General features: G+C 51.7%; 1 protein-coding gene across 2 annotated transcripts in view; it reads right to left on the reverse strand.

The window, feature by feature from the left end:
• The window catches only part of BIVM (basic, immunoglobulin-like variable motif containing), a 446,759-nt gene that overhangs the window by 15,120 nt on the left and 419,392 nt on the right, over positions 1-12,247 (reverse strand). For both annotated transcript variants that reach the window (XM_069637055.1, XM_069637056.1), the window contains one exon: positions 7,180-7,276. In XM_069637055.1, coding sequence (XP_069493156.1) covers positions 7,180-7,276 — 97 coding nt within the window. The remainder of the gene's footprint in view (positions 1-7,179; positions 7,277-12,247) is intronic.

Genomic DNA, 12,247 nt, shown 5'->3' on the forward strand with positions numbered 1-12,247 from the left:
TTGACTCATCTGATTCTTCTGTTTTATGACTGGCCTGGTGAGGGGTAGCCATTGAGGTCACCAATTGCCTCCAGGCCATTAGGGGACCCACTTCCTCTTCTCCCCCCCTTGTGGCGGCTTCAAACCAAACCGCAGTTTCTGCTTCTGCCCATCTCAGGAGGTCCGCCCACCAACTCTCCACTCTAGGCCTATGGGCTGCCTTCCAACACACTGCAATCCTGCGCTTGGCCAGGACATATGCCAGGTCTTTCATTTTGTTGATATGCTTTAAATTCCGTGGCCTGGGTAAATTCCCAAGCATGCATTCCCCAGCAGACCCCACATCCAGCACCACACCCCCTCCCCCCGGCCATTTTTGTCTTTATTTCTTCCCAGAATCTATGCACCTCTGGGCAAGCCCAGAACATGTGCAGCAACCCTGCCTCCTCCTCTCCACACCTGGGGCATTTCTGTATGGCTGAGCCTCCAAACCTGGCTATTCTTCCAGGGGTCAGATAGGCTCTGTGGGTGATGTACAGCTGGATCTGCTGGAGTCTCTTATTCTGGGACACCTTTTTGTGGTACCTCTGAGCTCTATCCCATTGTCCATCTGTCATGGATTCTCCAATCTCCTCCTCCCAATCATGCCTTAGCTGGAGTAGCTCCCTCTCTGCCTTCGCTCTTAAGAGCTCATATATCCTAGATATTTCATGGCCACCCTCTGAGACGTCATACATCATTTCCAGGGTGGCATCAGGTTCTTCCGCCAGTGCCGTCTTGGGCCACCTTCCCCTTACCCGATTCAAGAGCCTGATATATGTGATGTATTGGCCACTATGCACCCATGTCTCCTTCTGCAACCTCTCAAACTCCAATACCTCTCCTTCCTGCCATATGTCTCCGAGGGTGGCTAGCCCCACCGGTTCCCAGTATCTGCGAACCGTTTCGAAGAATTGGGGGTCATCCCCGCATAGAGCCACCAGCGGGATTTGCTGAGAGAGCAGGTCTGGGTCGCCGACCGTTTTCCATGCTCTGCGCCAAACTTCCCAGCCCAACTCCAATAGTCTCCCCCTCCCCACCATCTTAGTTTTATGCATCCACACTGTCTCTCTTAGAAAGTATGGGGCTGAGTCACCCTGCAAAAGCCTGGCTTCTGCCGAGTCCTCCGCTGACAACTACCTGGCCACATACAACAGCTGTCCCGCCAAGTAATACAGTTCAAAGTTTGGCTGGTTTATGCCCCCTTATCAAAAGTGTTCTGTAGCTTCTACAGGGCCACCCTATTCCTGGAGTTGCCCCATATAAAGCCCCTGCACATGCCATGGAGTCTCACAAAGAAGCGTCTGGGGATCAAGTATGGGACATTCACAAAGAAGTGCAAGAGTCTGGGCAGAACGACCATTTTGAGCAGAGCTGCTCTCCCCATCATGGCCAGGGGCAACCTGGACCAGAACGCCATACTATTCCTAATACCCTCAATCACTTTCTCTGTATTATGTTTGTGCTCTATCTCTATTTTATGGTAAATATCCACACCCAGATATTTGAATGTCACAGTGTGCCAGGGTATCTGCAGGACGGGTAGCCTCGCCGATGGGGTGCTCCTATACCTTCCCAGGGGGAACAAGCTAGACTTCCCGGGGTTAACCGATATGCCCGAAAGGGTGGCCTATCGATCCATCACCTCCAGTACATACTGCAGGTTTTCTTCCGGGTAGCGCAAGTAGAGAAGCATATCATCTGCATACAGTGATACCAGATGTGTGCCCCCTGTCGTGCGGATCCCCACCTCCCTGTATTGTTGCCGCAGGCATATTGCTAGTGGCTCTAATGCCAGGATGTATAACATGGGTGACCAGGGGCAACCCTGTCTGGTCCCCCTGCTGAGTTGCCACTTGTCTGAAATTGTGGGTCCAGTTTTAACTCTCGCAATAGGGGAACTGTATAGCGACTGGACCCATCTAGTATATCCTGGTCCCATTCCATGTCCTTTCAGGGTCGCTTTCAACCACGGCCACCGCACCGAATCAAAGGCTTTCACCGCGTCCAACGACACGATAGCCATCTCGCCCGAGTCTTCCTTAGTTTGATCAATGATATGGTGCAGCCTCCTGTGGTTATCTGTGATATTTCTGCCGGGGACATAACCCGTTTGGTATGGGTGTATCAACTTGCCGATTACCCTCTTTAGCCTGTTGGCTAGCACTGCCGTGAGTATTTTGCTATCCTGATTAAGCATGGACAAGGGCCTATAGTACCCACATTCCATGTCCGGCTTACCTGGTTTCAGGAGCGGGACGATCACTGCCTCGCGGAGGGACGCTGGCAGTTCCCCCGCTCATAGGCTTCATTGAACATGGCCAGCAGCGGCTGGAGTAGCTCCTGCTTGTATGTTTTATAGAATTCGCTGGGTAACCCATCCGACCCGGGCGCTTTACATGTAGGGAGGTGTTGGATCACCGCCTCCAGTTCGTCCGCGGTAATGGGGGAGTCTAAGTCTGCGCGTTCTAGGTCATCCAAGGTGGGCAGCCCCATATCCACTATTGTTTCCAGTATTTCCTTGCTCATATCTTCTCCTGTATCCTCATATAATCGTTTATAGTACTTGAGGAACTCCCCGTTTACCCCCACTTTGGTATCATAAATTCGACCTTCCACATCCCTGACCTCTCTGATCACCGAACGGGGGGGTCTCATTTTTGTATAGCCAGGCCAGTAGTCTACCTGGTTTATCCCCCTGCATGTAACCTCTCCGTATATTTCTTATAATTTAATTTGCATAGTCTATCCCAGAGATACAAGCTAACTGTAAGTCTTTTATCTTGGCGCTGTTCTCTCGGGCGGTCCCCTCACTTCGAGTAAGGCCCTCCAGCTCTCTTTCTGTTTCTAGCAGTTCCTGTTCAATACCCCGTTGGAGCCCCTTAGATTTTGATATGGCTACCCCACGCACCACCACCTTAAATGCTTCCCATAGTGTTCCCACAGAGCGTACACTGCCCGTATTAATTTCAAAGTATTCCTCAATGGCCTCCCTCAGATCCTCTCGAATTTCTGCATCCTGTAGAGCCTCAGTTCTGAGCCTCCATGTCGGGATACGCGCTCTGGGGGGTTGGTGTTGCCACTCTACGACCAGAGGCGAATGGTCGGATAATACCCTGGCCTTGTATTCGGCCCCCACCGCTATCTCCGCTGCAGCAAACACGTAATCCAACCTTGTGTACAGGTCATGTGGCGCTGCATAGTGCGAATACTGCCTATCTGTTGGGTGTAGCCTTCTCCACACATCCTCCAGACCGAGGTCTATCAGTAGTGTCCTCAATGCTTTAGCTGCTGGCGTCGGCTTTCCTAATTTGTCATCTGACCTATCAATCCTGGGGTTCCGGGTGCAATTGAAGTCCCCTGCCCACACCATCGCGCCACCCACCAGGGGGCTAATTTTACTGTATAGGGACCTAAAATATGCCACTGTATCATGGTTAGGGGCATACAGATTTATAATGTTCACCTCCCCGTTTTCCAGGATTCCCGCCACCACCACCATTCTGCCCTCTGGGTCTATTGTCGAGCTGAGCAGCTGAAACGGCACGTGTGGTGCCACCCAAGTGATCACCCCTTTTGCATATGCCGAGTATGTGGCACCTATGACATTACCCTTCCATTTCCTCCTGACCACCTCCAGCTTCTCCTTGGTGAGGTGGGTCTCCTGTAACAAGGCTATGTCAATGCGCATCCTCTTTAAATACATCATCACTTTGTTGCGTTTTAGATAACTATTGAGGCACCGCACATTCCAGGTCGCCACTATGAGATTACCCGATGCCATCTACTCAATGTACTCCCCCTCTACCCTCCCCTCCAATGTCTTCCCTGATGACCCGTTGTCCGACTCTTGGCCCTCCCATCCTCAACAACTCACCCCCCTTCCCGAAACTCTATCCCACTGCACACAACCCTTACCCTCCCCCCACCCTACCCCGCCCCAACAAATGCCCAGCTCCATCCCTGGATCTCAGGCCCACCCGCGTCTGGTCCTATCTCGGAGCCGAGGACTAGGACCCCGCGGGGCGTCACCGATCTAACAGTGACCTAACTAAGTGTACTACTAAGGGGTTCGAGGATTGTCTCCCTGGAGCTCCCGCTTGTCTAAATGGGATAGTTGCATCCAATGGATCCTGCCAGCGCATATTTTCTGCAACATATTCCCCACAAGCTTTATTTAACACTATGTTCAATTACCTCACCAGCATATATTTGCTGCAACACACTCCCCACAAACTTTATTTAATACTAAATTCTAGTCCCAGTGTCCTGTGTCAAGTCACCAGGGATTACCCAGCTGCGTGCTACTTATCTTCAACAGCTCCCGTCTGGATGTCCGGTTCTTGAGGGGGACCCTGCATGTCCAGCTTGGCCATAGCATCCTCCGGCGTCTCGAAGAACAGAGTTTTGTTCTTGTAGAACACTTTCAATTTGGCCGGGTAGAGCAACATGTATCGGTGACCGGCCTCTCTCAACCTCCTTTTCACCGCCCCGAAGTTCATCCTGCTGCGCTGTACGTGCAAAGTGTAGTCCGGGTACGCCGTGATTTTCGCCGGCCCCCTTTCTATCGTTCCTCCCTTCCGGAAAAATTCTAGTATCTTTTCCCGATCCCGATAGTTCAAAATCTTTGCGATCACTGGCCTCAGAGGGGGTGTGGGGGGGGGGGGGTACCCGGGGGCGGTATCCTTGTCAAGGCCCTGTGCGCCCTCTCTACTGCAAACCCCTGGGTCAGTGCTCCACCAGTTATTTCCTGCACTAGCATGGATTCTACGTATTCTGTTGGGTTAGGCCCCTCCATTGCTTCTGGCAGGCCAACAATACGAACGTTATTGCATCTGGCACGCCCTTCCGCCTCCTCCGCCCTGTTCTCCAGGTTGCCCACGTGCTGCACGAGGGCATGAAGTTCCAATCTGTGGGCGCTGCATTCGGGGCCATCTCCTTTTCCAGGTTCCCAGCGTGCGCATGTCCTGTCTCAACAGATTGACTTCCTCCTGGACCGCTCCGATTTTGAGGTCCAGACCCACTTTCAATTCGTTCATTGCTAGGCCCAGTTTGGTCTCCCAGGAAATTTTCAAGTCTGCAATCGCTGCCAGCACTTCCTGGATTGTGCCCGGTGTCTCCGCCACTGCAGCGGTGGTGTCCTTGCTTTTACCGCCTTCTGTGCCTGTAGGCATCTTGGCATAGGCCTCCATCGTGGGCTGTTTGCTTTTGGGTCTGACAGTTTTGCTAGACATCATGCAATGCTATTCAGGAGTGGGCCAGCAGCACCTCCCCTCGTGCAGAAGTCCGCGTGGCGCCAGGCCACTCTTGGCGTGTCCGGGGCCGTTTCAGCTGTGTTCAGGTGTGTCCTTATCACTCGCCACAGACTTAGGATGGGCTGTGTCCTCCCACGTACCTGCGCTCACACAGTGTCGCTCCCCCGGCCCCCACTGTGTTCCTTTCAATAGCTGGTGGTCCTGTCCACCCGCTGACCCAACCCTCTCCCACTCCTGTGCTCCGTGAGCCCCAAGGCCATCTGGCCTGTAGTATTGCCTCAGATGTTTCCGCACACCCCTTGGTCAAGGAGGCCATCTGACACCATGTCTAGGAGCCAGCAAGTGCTCCGAAGTTATACGCCCTTACTGCCTTGCTCCAGTAGCTCGCAGTGAGGTCCCGCCAGGCCTGAACCTTGTCTGCACTCCTCGGCGCAATCCTGTGTTTAGTTTGGGCCGCTTGGTGCCCCAGCTTGGGTGCAGTCCCACTCCGCCACGGGCCAGGGTACGCCATCTGAGCCCCCTACTGGCTTCTACATTCAAGATCGCCAGCGTGTGTGCCACGGGCGTCTCCCGGCACTCCTTGTCTTCCCCCAGGGGCTCATATGTGCCCTCTCAGGTTCCGCACCCTTTGGCTGCCAAGCACCCCCTCGAGGCGCATCTAACTTCTTAAGGTGCTCCGGTGCTCAGGGAGGCAGCGCGCGGCTGCTCCAGCGTTCCGCTTCTGGGCCTCAGGGCTACGGACCCGCTCCTGCGAGTCCCACATCAGTCACCCAGAGCACACCCCTGTCAGCCACAGTCCTTCCCGGCCCGCTCCCTCCGGGCCACGGCTGTACCTTCCGATACTTTGCAGTGCCGCCGAGAGGGCCCGCTTCTCAGGACGCCGTTCCCTGGCCTCGCTCCAGCGAGTCATAGTCCTGCCGGGGAAGTGTCAATGCTGTGGTGGCCCACGGTCGTGCATCTCTGCTTCCTCGGCCCCCTCGGGCCGGACACCCCTCGCACCCCCCGCTCCGCCGGGTGGTGTATGCCGCAGACTGGTGCTCGGCGGGCACCAAAGCCCCAGTACGGACCCACGAGCACAGCGCTGCCCTGCGTGGATCTCAGTGGTCTGCCATTGCGTCCGGGAGCCCAGGTGCACCGGGGCTCCTGCCTCTCCGCCTCACGTTCCGGCTCCAGGGGCTGCCTCACGCCCCAGCCGGTTCTCAGCCGCTGATTCTGCACGCAGCTCGCGGGCCGAACGCCCCGCTCATAAAGGGGTTCACGGCAGCCTTAATGACACCGCGCCAGCTCACGGTCACTTCGGGGCGCCTTGGTCGTTTTTACGAGCCTTTGTCTCGCGGCCGCCATCTTCTCGCCCACCAGGTCGCGGGAGCTCTGCTGCGCCTCGGCGGCCGCAAATTCTCGAGTGTGTGCGGATCTGCTCCAAGGATCGTACAACATGCACACAGGACCTTCCCACGCCCAGGGAAGTGTTGCAGTCCAGCTTTCACGCCGTGCATATCCCTATTTATCCCAGGAACTATGTTGGATCGTTGGGAGCTCCTCGAGAGCACGTCCTCTCACGGAGCCATCCAGCCACACCCCCCTTCTTTGGTTGTTATGGCCCTTTTAATGAACCGTGTGCCACGTGTGTGTATTATTTATATATCTGGATGTTTTGTTGAATGCGAAGGGTCACCTTCTGGCTGCTCCAAAACCTTTGCCCACCCTTGTACAAAGCAACAGGACATTGATATAAAACTGCACAACATAACCAGCTAGCATAACAAAATGCATGTCAAAAAAGCAGGGGGTGGGAGAGCAATTAAAATGAAAAGAAGCAAAAACCCCCCTTAACAGAAAGAAAAATGCAATTCAGTCAGAAGATCGAAATCAGGAAGGTAGGGAAAAAACATTCAAAACAGCTCACCTTTTTTGTTTTCCGGTATTGCAGGCCCCTCTCTGTGTGCCGAATGTCGAAGAATTCTGGATTTTGAGTATTCAGGTCAGTAACAACGTCTGACCACCTACAAAGCAAAAGATACATGAAAAACAAATATTGCAAAACTTCCATTATAAAGTTACTAGATTCAAAAAAATGTGCCATGTTTTTATTTTGGACATTTATAGATTACAGAATATATCACAAAGTGGTCTCTTGTCACTCGAACAAGATGGCAAAGGAGAAGTTGACATTGGCAAGAGAAGAGGCAAGTCTTAGCTCCCTTTTACACGGCACAGTATTTTTTAGTTTGCTTCAAGTGCAACTCAGTCAAATCAGAGGTGACATTTTAAATTCATTCCATGTGAAAGTACATTCTGAGTGAGTTCTATGGATCGTTTTCAAACCCTATCATAGTTATCACAAAAACTTACGTTGTTTATTGCAGTATAGCAGCGCTTTCTTGGCCTTTTCTAAACTCTTAAATTGCATACGCTCCCTAAATTGGTGGATGATTGATAGTGATGTACAATACACGTCACAACAGTGTGTGAGTGTACTGCATTTGTGAATCCTCCTCATTTACGAGAGCTGCTTTGTGTCAGGGTTCACTCATAGTTTCAGACACTGCCTTCAAATGCTTTGCTTGCGAATCCCTGGGCCAGCGTGTCGCCATCACTGATGCCCGTTCCATCATGGCAGCCCACATCATGGCAGTCCACAGGGAGGCTTCTGGAGCCGACAGGACACTTTCTCTTACGTGCAAGCGTTCTCTTTCTGTCTTATGCCTCTTCTACCTTTTATTTCACTTAGTGGCGTTCTCGCCGTGGTAGGACGCAATGCTTTGTGTCTGCTCCTTGAACCATCACATCTCCAATTGCCTTGTCCCCTTTCTGCTCCTCGTCTCGCTCCTCTCTCTCCATCAGTTCTGGGCGTCTCCTGCCGATTTAGCAGCTACACCCAGTTCGAGCTGCAGTCTGGTTGCTTGTACCATCTTCTGGAACACTCATCGGTTCGTGGTTGGTCATCTTCTCAAGACTTTGTGAACCAACTGAAACAGGTTTTTTCAGCACTTCTGTTTCCACTGTCGGGTTTGTACTTCAGTGCACTTCGCCTAGACACCATTAACTCTGACCCTTTTCCCAGAGGAGATACCTAAGTGCAAGTTACCAACTGAGAGCCTATTCCTATCTCCATTAAAAAGAAAGACCTCAAAATACAAAACCACTTTAATCGAACATCATCCATATTTACCCAATCCAATTGCATTCTGGCCACAAACTAGCCAAAGAAAACTTGTACATCTTTGCCTGGAAATAACAGCTTGACCTGAAGGCCCATTAATACTGCAATCCCTTTTCAGTTCAGGATCCTTTAACTTCCAAAAGAGCTTTCTTTTGGGATATAGACTCAGGGCTAAAATCGGAGAACAGCCGATGGCCCTCTAAAACATTTATCTGTTCAATATTGACGACAACTCAATTCTGCAAACCAGAGAATGGAGAATGGCCATCACTCTACCACCTTTCTCAGTAGATCCCAAATTCTGAGCTTTTGTAGAAACAAGACTGATCTGCAAAGCATCAGCTCTACCTGTATTTCTAAGTGAGCTCCAAACAGTCTTGTCTAGCTCAGTCTGGTGGTCCACCAAACTCCACATTGGAGCTCCTAGCATACAGAGGTGTACACCACGTGTAGGCGGTTTCAATCCTAAACTTTTGCATCCAGTTCTAAAATTATGTGAGTGGTATATTTTTTTTAAAGGTCTGCCATACTATTAAGGGAAGCATTGGCTCAATGTTTCAATGCCAACTCAGTCACTTCTTTTGACTCCCTCCTCCCTGATGACTTCAAAATCTTCTCCAATCCACGATCTCACCGCACTGGCGGGGGGTTGCCTTAATCTTGCCTGAGTGGGTTCCTGCTTCCATCTTACCCACCCAGCACTACCCTTCCTTTGAAAAGCTGGTTTGCAAGTTGGTCATCTCTCCCATCTCCACCATGACCATTGCTACGATTTACCGGTCTCCAGGCGCCACCACCTTGTTCCTCTCTGAATGGGCCGATTTCTGCTCTTCCTTACTGTCATCCACCTCCAACCTCCTCCTACTGGGTGATTTCAACATCCAACTGAACTCCGTTGGCTCTGCATCCACTCTCTTCACTGACTTCTGCACCTCTCCTTTCTGGACCAACCCACTCAGCGGGACACACTCTGGACACCCTCATACACTCTGACCTCTCTCTCTCTCTCCCCTCCACTAGTCACCCCCCTCACCTGGTCAGACCATTCTCTCCTCTCCTCCCACCTGGTTCCCTTTGGCCCTCTTGCACCCCTCAAAAAGCCCTGCCATTCTCATTCAGTAACATCCGCCTGATGAAACGAGTGTCAGATGCGTCCTTCACTTCCACCTTCATTCCCCCTCACCCTGGACTACCTCCGATACTACCTCCGACTCTGCTCTCAGCAGCCTCCACATTTCCATTACCAATACTCTTGGCATTCTTGCCCCAGTCATGAAGATCCACCTGAAACCTGCCTCTAAGCGTAGCACCTGGTACGACTCCGAACTTGTGGCCCTGAAACAAAAGTGCAGGGCGGTGGATTGGAAGTGGCAAACTTCTGGCTCTCCCTCTGACAAACTGGCTTGCAGCCTGCTCCAAAGGCAATACAGACTCTCCATCCACACCAGGAAAGAGCCCACGTACAGGCACAGGTTTCCGGTGCATCCAACAACATGGCAGAACTTTTCCAAATCTGCAGGGAACTAGCCAACCCTTCTGCAGTCTCCTCCTCGGCTTCTCATTCCCAGATCCTCTGCAATGCACTGGCCACACACTTCGCCACCAAAACTCAGGACATCCTGAACACTCTTGCTACCCACCCTCCCAACCCATCCCTCACCCCCCTCTCTCCCTCCTCCTTCTCCGATGTCACACCTGAAGAAGTTACCAGAGTTGTCTGCTCCATGAAGGTCTCTTCTAAACAGGTTTCCCCTTGCTCATCCAGAACCATAAAGGTTAACATTGGCTCCCTCGCCCCAGCACTCGCTGATTTCTGCAATCACTCCTTTGACACTGGATCTTCCCCTCCTCCCTTAAGCACTCTCTTGTGGGCCCACTCCTGAAAAAACCTTCAGCAGACCGTACCTGCCCTGCCAACTACCGCCCTATTTCCATCACCCCCTTCCTGGTGAAGCTGATGGAGAAGTTGGCATTGCCCCAAATCAACTCACACAATTAACTTGTCGATGGTCTCCACAACCATCAATCTGGATTCCGAGCATTCAGAGGCACTGAAACTGCTCTTCTGAACGCCTGTGAAGAACTGCTCAAATCTCTGGACTCCAAATCCCCTGCTGTCCTCATCCTTCTCGATCTATCCTGTGCCTTTGACAAGTCAACCATTCCATCCTCACACAAAGGCTCCACAATACACTTGGTATCTCGAAACGGGCACTGGACTGCCTGACATCCTTCCTTACCGACTGCTCTTCCCAAGTCATCTTGGGCACCTTCTCCTCTCCTACTTCCTTCTCCACCTGTGGTGTCCTCCAGGGTTCTATCCTCTCCCTTTTGCTATTTAACATCTACCTTGCTCTGCTTGCACGCATGATCTCCTCCTTCTCCTCCAACTTCCAGTGTTACGCAGACGACACACAGCTCTTTTTCAAACTTCCTACTGACCCTCTTGCATCCTCCATCATCCATGACTCCCTATATGCCATCCAGTCCTGGTGCACCTCCAACGATCTCTACCTCAATGCCTGTAAAACTGAGATCCTTCCCATCAGCATCCCTGCTCCCTCCTTCTTCCCTTCACTCTGGCCTTCCTCCTTGCCCCCCCGCCCTTGCTCCTTCTTCTGAAGCCAGAAACCTTGTGGTCATCTTCGACTCTTCTTTCTCCTTCCTCCCTCACACTCAGGACATTGCCAAGAAGTCCCACTTTCAGCTCTTCCTTCTCAAAGGAATTCTCCCTTTTCTCCCTTTTCCCCAGAGGCTCAAGGTTATCCGAGCCCTGGTTCTCTCTAGGCCTGACTATTGCAATAGCCTCTTCCTGAATCTAACGTCTTCCACTCTGCGACCCCTCCAGCTAATCCAGAATAGGGCAGCAAGACTTATCCTTGGCCTTAAGCCCAGGGACTACATCTCTCCTGTCCTAAAAAGTCTTCATTGGATCCTGGTTGCTGCACAGATTAAATTCATATCCCTCTGCATCATCCACAAGGCTGTCCAGGCCCGGGGACCACACTATCTTCAACTTCATCTTACTAAATACTCTCCCTCTAGACCACTTTGTTCCTCTGGCTCCAACTCTTTGCGTGTCGCTAAACAGAGGGTAGGTTGTCGATCGCTTTCCTCAGCTGGCTCCCTCCTATGGAACAAGCTCCCCTTGCCTGTGCACCTTGAGCAGGACTTTCTTAAATCATTGAAGCTCCTCAAGACCTTCCTCTTTACCTCCTCCTTCCCATCTTCTCTTCTCTGCTAATCCCACAGTTGCTGTGATTGGTGTCCGGGGGCCCTTATGCATCCTCTGGGCCCCTGACCTCCCAAACCCAATCACCCAATCGGCCCAGCTCCTGTCTTCCCTCAGCACTTGCTGTGGTACACCCTCCGCCCTGGAGGATCGCACTTACTTCTAACGTGGCCCTTGACCATGAAGCACTCAACAACAAGGGACTCCATCTGTGGCTCACCCATGAGCCCGAACCCCCCAGCACTTACTCCCTCTGCCCTTTTCATTGCTGCACTTGCATGTTCTGAATACTCACAAGGCATAGTAGGTTTGTCCTTCCCCCTTTTCCTCTACTGCACTTATTAATTATTGTGTTATGTAATGTATTTCACTCCCTTGTCCTCCACTTCGCCTTGTGGGCTCTTTGAAACTGTATTTTACTTGCTGTATAAGTGCCTAACAAACAAACAATAAATAAATAAAAGCAAATCGTTTTAATATGGGCAACATCATCTTGTAAAATATTGCTTTGTTCACACCCTCTACACCCCCCTTTATATGTCCCCACCATAAAAATGTACCCATAAAGTATGCACAAAA

The sequence above is a fragment of the Ambystoma mexicanum genome, chromosome 7p (assembly GCF_040938575.1).
Source record: "Ambystoma mexicanum isolate Mex_15411 chromosome 7p, UKY_AmexF1_1, whole genome shotgun sequence".
Classification (NCBI taxonomy): domain Eukaryota; kingdom Metazoa; phylum Chordata; class Amphibia; order Caudata; family Ambystomatidae; genus Ambystoma; species Ambystoma mexicanum.